At 45.5% G+C, this 12,328-nt stretch overlaps 2 protein-coding genes across 2 annotated transcripts in view; one reads left to right on the forward strand and one right to left on the reverse strand.

Moving 5' to 3' along the window:
- The window catches only part of DLEC1 (DLEC1 cilia and flagella associated protein), a 34,426-nt gene extending 32,052 nt beyond the window's left edge, over nt 1–2,374 (forward strand). The window contains exon 38 of the mRNA XM_079300287.1: nt 845–2,374. Within this exon, the coding sequence (XP_079156413.1) occupies nt 845–953 (109 nt within the window). The 3' untranslated portion in view covers nt 954–2,374. The remainder of the gene's footprint in view (nt 1–844) is intronic.
- ACAA1 (acetyl-CoA acyltransferase 1) lies at nt 1,816–11,287 on the reverse strand. Its single transcript, XM_079300288.1, has 12 exons — nt 11,069–11,287; nt 10,330–10,423; nt 10,043–10,100; nt 9,198–9,277; nt 8,720–8,762; nt 7,147–7,245; nt 6,652–6,732; nt 4,891–5,081; nt 4,624–4,803; nt 3,805–3,860; nt 3,188–3,333; nt 1,816–2,885 (listed from the first exon to the last, which is right to left on the reverse strand). Exons 1-12 carry the CDS (start codon nt 11,252–11,254, stop codon nt 2,810–2,812), a joined length of 1,290 nt encoding a protein of 429 aa, XP_079156414.1. The 5' UTR covers nt 11,255–11,287; the 3' UTR covers nt 1,816–2,809.
- Nucleotides 11,288–12,328: the final 1,041 nt, after the last annotated feature.

Raw genomic sequence — 12,328 nt, forward strand, 5'->3', positions numbered from 1 at the left:
GCCTGAAGCACTTCTTTTTGTCTGACAAAATACACTAAGCAGCATGGCTGAAAATACCTGGAAATACCAGAAAGCAAAGATGTTGCTGTATTGCAGCCAGCTCATCTGTGGGGCTCCACAGGAAGAATTCCCAACACAGCAGAGTGTGGGATCAATGTGCCATTAGGAGATAACTATATGCAAGGTGTGAGGTGATTTTAATAATTCACCTCCCCAAATCAGTGGTCTTTCTACAGGGGAATTCTTTTATGAGAAGGAAAAAACAAAGATTGTGTAGCAGAACAGGCATTTGCCTCAGGCCCTTCCAACAGCTGGCACTTGCACAGAGAAGTCCTTCATAGGAACAGTCTCAGAGGCACTGAGTGGCATTAGCCTTGGGCAAATGATGCTCTTCAACTTTGTGCAAAACTAGAGTTGTTGTAACCTTTTTGATGTTAATTTACAATTTGGACTCCACTGACTGCCCCTTGTCTAAGGGGAGTTACAGAAACTTTTCCCTTCAAACTTTGTTGCAGGGAGCAGTTTTCACATCAAGGCAGTGCAGGTGTTTGCTCCCAGCAGAGCTTCATTTCATTTATTCACCTGAAACAAAATTTCACAAGTAGGATGATATTCTCATTCTTTCAGACATGAATCCAATGCCTTCAGGCACAGACCTAAACATTCTTTACAAACACCATGTAATTTTTACCCAGGGAACACAACCCTGTGGACTTGGCACTAACATTAGTGACCTGTGCTTGTGACTTGGAGCATTCTTAGGACACCACTGTCCCCTTTTCAACTCATCCCTGAACACAGCACTGCATGTAGCTGTAACTGAACTTTCTGCTGTGCATTTTAGGAGCAACACTGACTATGAAGCTGTTGTGACCATTTCTGGAATGCTGGAAGAGAAGCCTTGCAAGCTGCACCTCAGAGGGCAAGGAGTGCACTGCAGTAAGGTGCATTGAACAGGACAATGTGGGACAAGTGTCAAGGTAACAGGCTGGATGCAAGTGTGCCACCAGCTGAGCCTGTGTTTTCATCTACTATTGTTTTAGTGGGGACTGCAGTTTTAGCAGAATGAAAATTCCAGTTATGAGGAAAGAAATTCTCATGGTACCTTAATCAGTTGTAGTCACAGTCTCTACTGTTACTTTTATTGCTGTGATAAGCTTAGCTTTAGGTACAGAACAAAATTTTGAATAGCAAAGCAGCTGTGCAAGTCAGGCCAAAGCCCTCTGCAGAGCCCAGCATGCCTTGCACTACAGATGAAGACTATTCATACCTTAAAGTAGCTTTTGTTTTGCCTCATTGATTTGTTTGACATTAAAATGGACATTGACACGTAATAAAAGCAAGAATTGGTGAATAGGCCAGCATTCCCCAGGCTGTTTTCTCTTACATGAAAAGGGGAAGAGCCAACTTTCCCTGGTCTCCTTGGAAAATTACCAACCTGTGTGTTTCATCATGCTTGGGCCTTGAGAATATCCCCATTAGCAACAGAGGGAGGAACCCTTCTTCCTTTTCATTCTTTCCCCCCACATGGTTCCCATTTACTCTTACTTCTCTTAAAATTATTTTAGTAGTATTTTAGCTAAAGGTCACTGGAATTCCCTCTTCTGAATCTCTTTAATTTTCCACTCCCATTAAATAAAAGGCTTTTACTAATGGCTCATTATCCCCTCTAAATAATTCAATTTTTTTGGCTCTAATACACAGCCTGTGTGATTGCTGGGTGAGACAGGCTACAGCATGGGATTGTGAAAATATCAAAGAGCTCTAACTCATCATGACCTTCAACTAAAAATCATCATAAACAGGAAACAAATGTATTGCAAGAACCCAATTGTATTATTAAGTGCAAAAACAAAAGTCAGTTTGTTACAAATTTAAAGCAGCAGTAAGTAAATTTCTTTTTCAAGCTCAGTTTCAGTGATCTTCCTGTTCAGACAAGACAAGAAATAAGGGATTACAAAAGACACAAGATGGAACATGTTTGTATTAGCACTGCAGGACTGAGCTATCACTAATCTTCATGCAGTGCTTGCAGTAAATGTAGTGCTGCAATTTACTTTATGTTAGGTAAGTAAATATGATTATGCACAAGATTGTCCTTGGAGTCACACAAACTGATAACTCACAAGTATTGTAAAAGAAGGAATGGCCACATCCAAATCCTGGCTTCTAGCAATTGAACAGAATCTTTCCATTCAGGCATTTCCTGTGGAAATTATGTTCCAGTCCTTCCACTTTCCCCCACTGGAGGCTTCAAAGCAGCTCCACCAGCAGCAAGCTGTGGTGCAGGGACAGTTTAAGACACAGACAACTTCTGACTGGGCTAGGACAGACACAGTTGTAAGTAAAGGCAAGGATGTCAGGTCTTTGCTTCTTTTAAACTTCTTTCAAAATGGTGAAACCTTTCAAGGAAATTCTGGAAAAGTCTTTTCACGTGGACTGATGTTCTTCATTTTGAGTGACTCTTTTTGCAAATTTGTCATACAAAAATACTGTCCCATGAACTATTCTTCCCTCTGGTAATATTCACAGAATAAAGAGATCAATTAAATTAAAAATATTCATTCATAATCACCACACCAGGGCCTGTAGTTGAATTTCAGCTGAGCTAATTTGTTACAGTTAGCCATGTGCCAGTTTTGCATTTCCTCACCTTCTTCACAGAGCCACACCATTGATTCTACTTCACAATTTCTGCCTAAAATTTGCAGATCTAGTAACAAATCCCAGAGCCCACTTGATTTCAGTGGGAATCACTTGCTGTGGCCAGGGAAGGCAGAGTGAGCTGTGCTGGTGCTGTGTCAGCAGCTCACTTCCCTGGGTACTCGAACACGGCCGCAGCGCCCATGCCCGTTCCAATGCACATGGACACGACTCCGTACGCTCTGAAACAAACAACAGGGCCATCAAGGAAAAGGAAGAGGACAGCTCAGCTTTACATCATCCAGGGAAAAAAATAAAACTAAAGAACACAATAAATTTGAGCTTTATACTCCTCTCCTGTTTTACTAGGAGAGCCCCTGGGAATTCAGGTTCAAAGTTGTCCGTGCGATGGAGAAAGCTTAACCCAAAGGGACAGTTACCTCATTGAAGGGATGGAGAAAGCTTAACCCAAGCTGGTTACCCTGAGCCTGGGGGGGCTGCACACCCAGCAGCTGTGAGGCCAATGCTGATGCTCAGCACTCACCTCTTCCCTCTGCGCTTCAGTTCATTGAGCAGAGTGACGACCTGCCGGGCACCAGTGCAGCCCAGGGGGTGTCCCAGTGCTATGGCTCCTCCCAGGGGGTTCACCTTCTCCATGGGAATGCCCAGCTTTTCAACACAGTACACAGCCTGGAAAGACACAGGCAGTGAGTTCATGGAGATGCTCTTATCTTCCTTAGTTCTCAGCTCTCCAAGGTCAGAGGCCTGACTCCAGCTGCACCATCATTCTCAGGGGAACAGAGTGGAACTGATCCAAGGCACAGAGAAGTGAGCTAGAACTGTCCACTTCATCTCATACTGAGCCCACACACATTCAGACAGACAACATGACAAAAAAACCCTGGTGAAACAGATTTTGTAAGCTGGTATGAGAATACAATAGCCAATTCTTACTTAGCATACTTTTTTCCAATATTAAGCTGTATAAGCAATGCCCTGGTCATTTTTATTTGAAGAAAAAGGAAAATAGTCTGCACATGTTATAAACATTTGGTTGAAGATGTAATATGTGGAAAAAGTTAAAAATCTTAACCTGGAGACCAAGCTGAAATACACTCAGTTGCCAAGCAATGCAGCAATACAAACATGATCCTCACCCACCTGGCTTGCAAAGGCTTCATTAATTTCATATATATCAATGTCATTCAAAGTCAGACCTATGGGCCAGAAAAGTCAGGAGTTAAAAGGAGGTATTTTTGCTTCATGATTATATCAAAGAAACTAATTGCCTGACAGCCTCCCTCTATGAATTCCAGTTTTACTCCAGCTAAAAAAGAGGAACCTCAGCTCCATGTGGGGTATTAACAATTGAACAAGTTTATGTACAGCAGTGTCTAAAGACTGCAAAACAGCACAGTTCATGGCATTGTGTCACTGAGTCTGCCAAATTTCCTCAGATTAAGTGTGATTTCTCTGCAGAGGGATTAAGGATTGAAGGGTGTTTGGAGAGTGAAAGAGAAAGCTACAGGTGGGCATGTGACTGTAGCCAAGCCAGGCTAAATCAGCTCATCAGCTACAAAAGCTGCTTAACCCAATGAATGTGGTTAAAAAAAAAAAAAGATGATAAAATTGTAAAGAGAAAAACCAAACAGAAAACCACCCCCTACACACTGGTCATAATGAAGGGAAAACAGCACTAAATGAACACTAAATCACTTGCCACACGTCAATTCTTGTTGAGCCTGTGCAGTGATTTAATCCTGAGCTTATCAAAGGTGAGTGAATGACAATTTGCACACCAGTACAAGGGAAAAGCATTGCAACAATGTGAAGCAGGACCTCTTTTAAGGTTTCAGATTTAACTTCACCGTTCCTGGGGCCAACAGCTGCACATGCCTGTATAATACAACCTTAAATCTCAGTCCAAGGAGTCTTGATTTGCTTGTGCCCAGCACTGCCTGAATGACAGGTAGTTCTCACCTGCCTTTTCCACAGCAACAGGGATGGCATAGGCTGGCCCTATGCCCATCACATCAGGTGGGACCCCCACCACAGCAAAGGACCTCAGCACCCCCAGCACTGGCAGTCCCAGCTGCGCTGCCTTGGAACGCTTTGCCAGGAGAACAGCAGCTGCTCCATCGCTGACCTGGCTGGCATTCCCTGTTGGAAGAGACCTATTAACATGCTTTTTGTTCTAGGAAAGGCAGGTAAACCAGAGGAACAGCACAAATTTAACAATCAGCTGACCTGCTGTAGTGCTTCCATCCTCTTTGAAGGCAGGTTTCAGCTTTGCCAAGCCTTCCAGCGTCGTGGAGGGCCTGATTCCTTCGTCTTGGTGCACAGTGATTGGTTTTTTGTTGCCCTCAGCATCTGCAACAGTGGTTTTTACTGGAACAATCTCAGTTTTGAACAGTCCCATCTGCTGAGCTTTTGCTGCCCTGGTAAAAAAAAAAAAGTATGAAAGGTTAAAATATTTTGGAGGTGAACTGCAGGAGAACTAATGTGAAGAAAAGCAGAGAATGAACTAAGGTGGGATTTGGTACATCATCACTGAGTGGTGGTCAAGACAACAGGCAAATTCTTATTTCCATTCATGGCAAGACAAACTTTTTATCTCTGCATCAATATTATGGGCACTGTCCCCAAATCTGTGTCACAGGATCACTCATTTTGCAGCAAGATCCCCATTCTGTTCCCATCAATACCTCTGTGCCTGACCACCACCAGCCCCCAACATGAAGCTTTATTTGTTCAGAGGTACAGCCACATCATAATTGTAAGGGAATAAATGAACCCTGAACTAGCAGCAGTCAACCAGGCATGACCAGGCAGAATACAATTAACTAAAATAAAATTAACACAAGCCATGTAGATTGAACCTTTCCTATCAATGAGATATTTTAAAAGCCTTCAAAGCAGAGCTTATTTAGATTTACCTTTCAGAAGTAAATCCTTCACAGAGAATACAAACTGGAGACTAAAAGCTTGTTTTACCCCTTCATCTTTGCACTTTTATCAATAAAATGAAAGCATTTAATACTTCCAGGTAAGAGAATTGGAGTGAAGTGGTGAAGGACAGGTCAGTAACTCCACAGACATCCTGAGACCAAGGCCAGAAAGTCACCCCTTGCCTCATGAGAGTGTGAGGATCACATTCACATACCCTTCTGGTTATCAGTTCCATGGCAGTGAGAAAGGCTGGCATGCCAAGTTCTCTGAGCAGCAGGGCCGGAATTTAAAGGTTAACTACCCTGTGCAGTGGCTTCCTGTGTTAGATAAATAACTGGACCAAGCTGATGCTTAAACAGAGCTCTGAAAGCAAGTTTAACTCTTTGATGGCAGAAACTTTATCACCTGCCACTGCTCTGCCAGTACAGCCCCATGGATTCTAGGGTCAGTTGACTTTGGCAGTGATTTAACCCAAGAGGAAGGTTATCAGAGGTAGAACTGGATGCTCTCAGAGCCAAACACCTGCAGTGAGGACAAGCCACTCTTCTCACAAGCTCAGCAGTTCTCCATGAACAGCCACACTCATGGGAAAGGCTCCTTCTGCAGCTGCTCCCACATTCAGGTTCCAGTGATCCTGAGCCAAAGGCACTATGAAAATACCTCACCATGCACTCGTTCCAGAAACCTCCCTGAGGTTCTGTCATAGAAACACAGAATGGTTTGGGTTGGAAAGGACCTTAGGGATCACCCAGTTACACCCCCACTGCCATGGGCAGGGACCTTTGGATGCTGAAACAAGCAGAGCACTCACTGTTCAGAGCCTGTCTGATACTAATGTGAGGTCAGTCACACAATGTCAGTACAGCTCTGGACTCCAGTTCCCCCATCACACACAACCCTGCACAGACACTGAATTTTGGTCAGACCCCCTCAAGCTTCTGTGCTCATTGTTAAGGGCCAGAAGGCTGCACAAAGGCTGCACTTCACCAGGAAGCAGCAGTGTGATTTCTAACTAAAAGGTTAAAAAACCCAAAAAGACTAAAAAGAAAAAGCATTTACTTTTGTTGGGAAGCCAAGGCAAAGGCATCTTGCTTCTTCCGGGAAACTCCAAACTTCTCTGCCACATTTTCTGACGTTATTCTGGGGAAAAAACATCACTGGGTTAATCCAAGGGCACATCTCATGGAGCTGCAGTTGGCTTCTACCAAGATCACATGAGATACATGTGATCTAAAGCAATGGCTTTAGTTTAAAAGCCAACTGCTGCATTCTCAACTCAGAACTGCTGGCAGAAGCAAACACTGAATCAAATCTAGCACCAGAACAAGGTTCATATCCTTTCACCTTGCTCAACAAGCCTCTGGTCTGACAAGAAAATCTGTGATCAGAGTTGGTGATTTCCCCTCATTTCAAATCACTAATCTTCCACCACAACCAAGGATGCCAACACACACAGCTCCAAGCTCTCCACACTCAGGTTGATTTGTAACTATGGTCACTGAGGACACAGAGCCTTGTAAAACCCTGAAACTGTGGGAAGGGGAAAACACTTACCCCATAGGAATAAGGCAATCTCGAGCTTTGGGGTTATCCATCATGTTGGAACTGATATCACCAGGATTATTTGCACTTCTGAGGGACATTGTTTCCACACTAAACACAAGAAAAATTTGAATTGCTCCATTAAGGCTGATCAAAACTCAGTATCCCGACAACATGCTTTTCTATTATCCCACAGAAACACAGCTGCTAATTAGGAACTGGCTGAGGCAGAAGCTCTTTAATCATCAATTTAAGAGTTATCATGAAATGAAAACAGATTGTGAGATTCAATTGGTTCTTGCTTCACTAGAACAGGATACCAATGTCAGCAGTTAATTTCTTGTGTTTCCAGTGCTAGGAAGGAATTGCTACGATTCTGGCACATTTGTCCTTAAGCATAATGAGGTTCAAGGGCTGGGTTTTCAGTGAGATTGTTAACAGACATAAAAAATATCACTCAGATCTTAACAGCAGGTTGGCAGTAGAAAAAAGTATTGAGCAAACCATGGCAAAGAGCTTTGAGTGAGTTGCACCATTTGTGTTTCGCAACACACAGAATTTCAGAGGTGGATCCCACAGGCTGCAATCTTTGACCCACAAATGAATTAACACATTGAAGATACTCAAATTCACTGCAGAAATACAAAGCCATGAATTAAGACTCATGAGGTTTTGTAAGGTCAATCTAGATTATGAAGCCTACAATGGGAAGAGGGTTTGAATTGTACTCTGCACCACACAAATACCTCCATGAAGAATTAATAACAAAGTAACTACTCCTGGAAAATGAAAGGCAAGCAGAAAGTAAGGCAGCTTGCAGTAAGCACTATCAGCAATTAAAACTAGCTCTAAGATGGGGCACTCCATCACTGACTTCATCTGCATCTGCTCCTCAAGGAAGGCATAGGACTGGATTTTAAGTAAGAGAAATCCCAGCTGTCTTTTGTGTTTTCATCCCGGGTTTCTCCACTCTGTGGAAGAATAAAACTTGGGGATAAACTCAGCTCCTCAAAGCTATTTGTAACTTATGGATTGTATGTCTTCATGAAGGACCCTGCAGGGCAGAGGCCAGGTAACTTTCCCACAACAAAACCCAGTGTCTGGCACAGCCAGGGGTGCAAAGGCCATCAGTCCCTTTAAGCACAACATCTTGGTGGACGTTACTGTGTGCAGTAATAATTAATGAAAGATTACAGTCATAAAGCTATTAAAAAAAAATAAGAGAGAAACCCAGTATTTTAGCCTCAGGATTACTGAATAGCTTTTATTTCACTGCTTCTTCTGAAATCAATGTCTATGTGGTCACTAGTATTTCCCCAAAAGCACCCTAACATTTACAAAATCCTCTAAAAAATAAACATTGCTTGTGATATTAAGACTGAAGCACAGAACAGATCCTGTAAGTCTGCAGAACACTCATTAGCACATGTAGGATATTAATTTCTTCATCCAAGAGAGCTGCTGGTCTTTCAAGAGGCTAGTTAATTGGAGATTAGCTAAAAAGCTAATTATGGCAAGCTGTTGCACAGGGACAGAGTGTTACCTTCAGGAAGCCCAAGCAAGCACTATGAAAATACTTCCTTACCCACAGGCCAAGCCAATGTCATACGATCCATTTCGGATGCCACCTGTAACAGCAGTGCATAAATATTCTTACTGGCATCAGGAGCAAAAGCATTTCCAGCCCAAATGCAGCTTCCAAACACCTGAGCACCCAGCACAGCCAAATGGGCATTTCCTCACCCTCCTGTGCCTGCCAGAGTGAGAGCCAGGCCAAGGAGCTGATGGGGCTGAGCACTAACATGGGGCCAGAGAGAACTGGTCAGGAAGCTGCCTGACATGGATGTGATGGTGGAACTTATCCCCAGAAAACCAAGTTACTTCTCTAGGGATAAACTCAGCCACTCAAGGATATAAAAGTACTTAGCTAAAACCACACTGCAAATTCCCTACAGCACAAGACATGATCACTGTTTCACTGCTCAGAGAGACTGGAGGGCAGGAGAATGAGCCCTTGGGGTGGGACAGGCATTGGCTCTGATGCCAGTGCCCACAGCACCTACCAGCTATGTTGATAATGGCCTGCAGCCCCGAGGAGCACTGCCGGTTCACACTGGAGCACGGCACGGTCTCTGGAATACCACTGGAAAACAAGACAGTGTTGGTAAAAACTAGGGATGAACACCAACAACAGCAACAACCCAAAGCTCCAAGAGTGCATTAATCCACTTGATTAAACTTTAGCCTTCAAGTTCCAGGCAGATGCCTTTATCCATTTCTTGATCTATTTGGTCCTGCACCAAGGAAAACCAAAGTTCAAAGATAATTTCCTCACTTCATTGGCAAGTGGTTCCAAGTGCTGTGTTTCCCCATGAGTCTGTCTTCAGAAGGTGCTCTGTAAGCAAAGCCTCACCCCTGGAGATCCTGAGCTCTCACCCAGGCCAGAAACCCTGAAAAGCTCTGTAATATTCATAATTATGGCAGGCTGTGCCTGGACCTCTCTAAAGTGGTGACTGACAGAAGCAAAGAATGGCAACAGAAACTGGCTGAAATGTTTGGAATCTGGGATCCAGCTCCGTAGGAGCAATTGACCAGCACTGGGCAATGACAGGAAGATCTGAGCTCATCCATGGTTTTGGGACCAGAGAGTGCAGCTGGGAGCCCACAAAACATGATTTTCCTATCAGAGGCCCAACACAGGCAGCACAAACAGATTAAACAGCTTCACCTGCCTCCCTGTCTCTCTGCCATCAGTGTTCTCTGAACACTTGATCAAAGTCCAGTTTCTAGGCAAAAGGTGATTTGCTGTAATTCCTGGGAGTGCATGAGCCTCACTGCAATCTCTGTCCCTGTGCTAGTCCATGGCCCAAGGATGAGAGGAAGAACCTCTGTCTGGCTGAGAGCTTACCTTAGAAACTGTGCAACTCTTGCAATCAAGGCACCAGCTCCAGGCTGCAGCACATTCCCTGAGCGCAAAGACAATCCCAGTCAATTGGCTGCATTCCCCTCACAGGCACTGAAGCAATGTTCCCATCACCACAGCTCAGAACTGCCCAGCACCAGAACAGAGCCCACCAACAGGACAGGCTGAAAACCTAATGCTGCACACTAACCCCTTCCAGCCCCATGAGACTTGTGAGTGTCCCCCACAGCTGTCCAGAGCAGGAGTTCCACCTGGCAGAGACTGTCACTCACCCACACAGATGTCTCCCAGGAGCTCAGGACGGAGGTTGACATCCTGCAGCACAGCTGTCATCACAGCAGCCAGCAGCTCATCGGGTGTCGTGTCCTAAAAGCACAAGGGATCAGCACCACCAGTGAACACCAGTAAGAGCCCTGTCACCAGTTCAGCATCAGAGGCTGGTCCGTGGTGCTAAAGCAGCTTTACTCCACTCCTCAGCTCACGGTGGAACTTGTTCTTCTACCACAGCAGAATTACCTGCATGTTTTTACCCCAGGTTTCCTTCAGGCACTGCAACACACACACCTCTACCTTCCTTGGATTTATAGGAATATGCTCTGCAGGGCCTTCAAAATCACACAACTACAGAGGTTTATGTGATAAGACCCAGCAAATGGAGCCACTCTATTTTTGTGAAAGAAACAGGGGTGACCCCTCGGCTGGTGGGAAGCACCGCCAGCACGAGCAGACCTGTCTGGTAGGATGACAAGGAACGAGCACCCTTTGGGGACATCCTGGGGACATCACCGCGTTCCTGCCCAGGACTCTGCGGATGCCGCCCCGGGAGAAGCGGCTCCGTGCCGAGTGTGCAGGTGAGGGACACGCCGCTCCGTGTGAGAGCGGCTGTGACGCTGCCCGGGCTGCCCGGACCCCTCGGCACAGGGCAGGGTCCAGCAGCCAGGCGAAGAGCGGGCAGCGCTTTCCCCACGGCGGTGCCGAGCGCCCGTGCGGACAGCATCCCCCGGGCCGTACCTTAAAGCCGCCGCGGCGGGCGCGGCCGATGGCGGTCCTGCGGCCGTGCACCACCACCACATCGTCGGGGCTGCTGGCCCGCGGGGGGCCCCCGGCACAGGGCACGGCCCTGGGAGCGACCCCCGGGCCCGGCGCGGCCCCGGCCAAGTGCCCCAGCACCAGCTGCGCCCGCCGCGCCGCCGCCATCTTCTCACTGCGCCGACCCCTCTGCGTGACCCCGCCCCCAAATCTCCATATGGGGCGGGGCTTCGGCTCATTTGCATTTCCCGCCCCTTATTTGCATGACCACGCCCCTGGGTTGAACCGCGCTCCGCCCCCGAACCAACAAACCAAGATAAACATAAAATTAAAAAAGGGTGAAAAAATGGAAAAACGGGAGGGGGAAAGTGAAGGAAAACAAGAAAAATAGGAGGGAAGAAAATAAGGGGGGAAAAAGGACAAAAGGAAAATAAGGGAAAAAAGAAAATAAGGGAAAAAAGGACAGGAAAAGGATGAAAAAAGAAAATAAGGGAAAAAAGAAGGGGGAAAAGGATGAAAAAAAAAATAAAGGAAAAAAGAAGGGGGAAAAGGATGAAAAAAGAAAATAAAGGGAAAAAAGGACAGGGAAAAGGATGAAAAAAGAAAATAAGGGAAAAAAGGACAGGGAAAAGGATGAAAAAAGAAAATAAGGGAAAAAGGGGAGGACAAGGGGGGGACAAGAGTAAGATAGAGGAAATGGGGGGAGAGTGGGAAAATGAAGATGAAATAGAAATAAAGAAAAACACTCAAAAGTTTTAAATAAAAAGAAATAAATTAAAATAAATTACAAGTTTAGAAGCACCAAAGTCTGTGCATTCAGAGTTCAAGGTGGAATGTCAGGACAAAGGGCCAGGCAGAACCATCAGCTCAGAGAGCAGCACAGATCCATCTGTTCCAGAAAATCCCAGGAACCAACACATCTCTGTCAGCCCCCACCTCCACTGCCCCTGGAATGGTCACCCTAAGTGCTCCCTGTGCCCCCACCCATGCTGGGAACTGCCCTGGAATCACTGAGGTTAGAAAAAAAACCATGTTCACCCACCAAACCACATCCACAAGCCTTCTGAACACTTCCAGTGATGGTGATTCCACCACTCTCCTGGACATCCTGTCCCAATGTCCTGCTCCAGCCCACCCCTAAAAGGAATTAATTACTCCATGGACACATGGCAGTGCACAGGGAAAGCTGCAGGGCTCACTCCAGGCAAAATAAAATAAAAACATACCAAACAAACAGAAAAA

This window comes from Erithacus rubecula, assembly GCF_903797595.1.
Source record: "Erithacus rubecula genome assembly, chromosome: 3".
In the NCBI taxonomy this organism is placed as follows: Eukaryota; Metazoa; Chordata; class Aves; order Passeriformes; family Muscicapidae; genus Erithacus; species Erithacus rubecula.

Bases quoted from the DNA above. Each gene is read 5' to 3' on its own strand.
- ACAA1 (XM_079300288.1), bottom strand. From the start codon at position 11,254: ATGGCGGCGGCGCGGCGGGCGCAGCTGGTGCTGGGGCACTTGGCCGGG. The intron at 8,763-9,197 runs GTAGGTGCTGTG...CTGCTGTTACAG, and splicing joins GGCCATTATCAACATAGCTG to GTGGCATCCGAAATGGATCG. The intron at 7,246-8,719 runs GTAAGGAAGTAT...TCTTGTGTTTAG, and splicing joins GACATTGGCTTGGCCTGTGG to TGTGGAAACAATGTCCCTCA.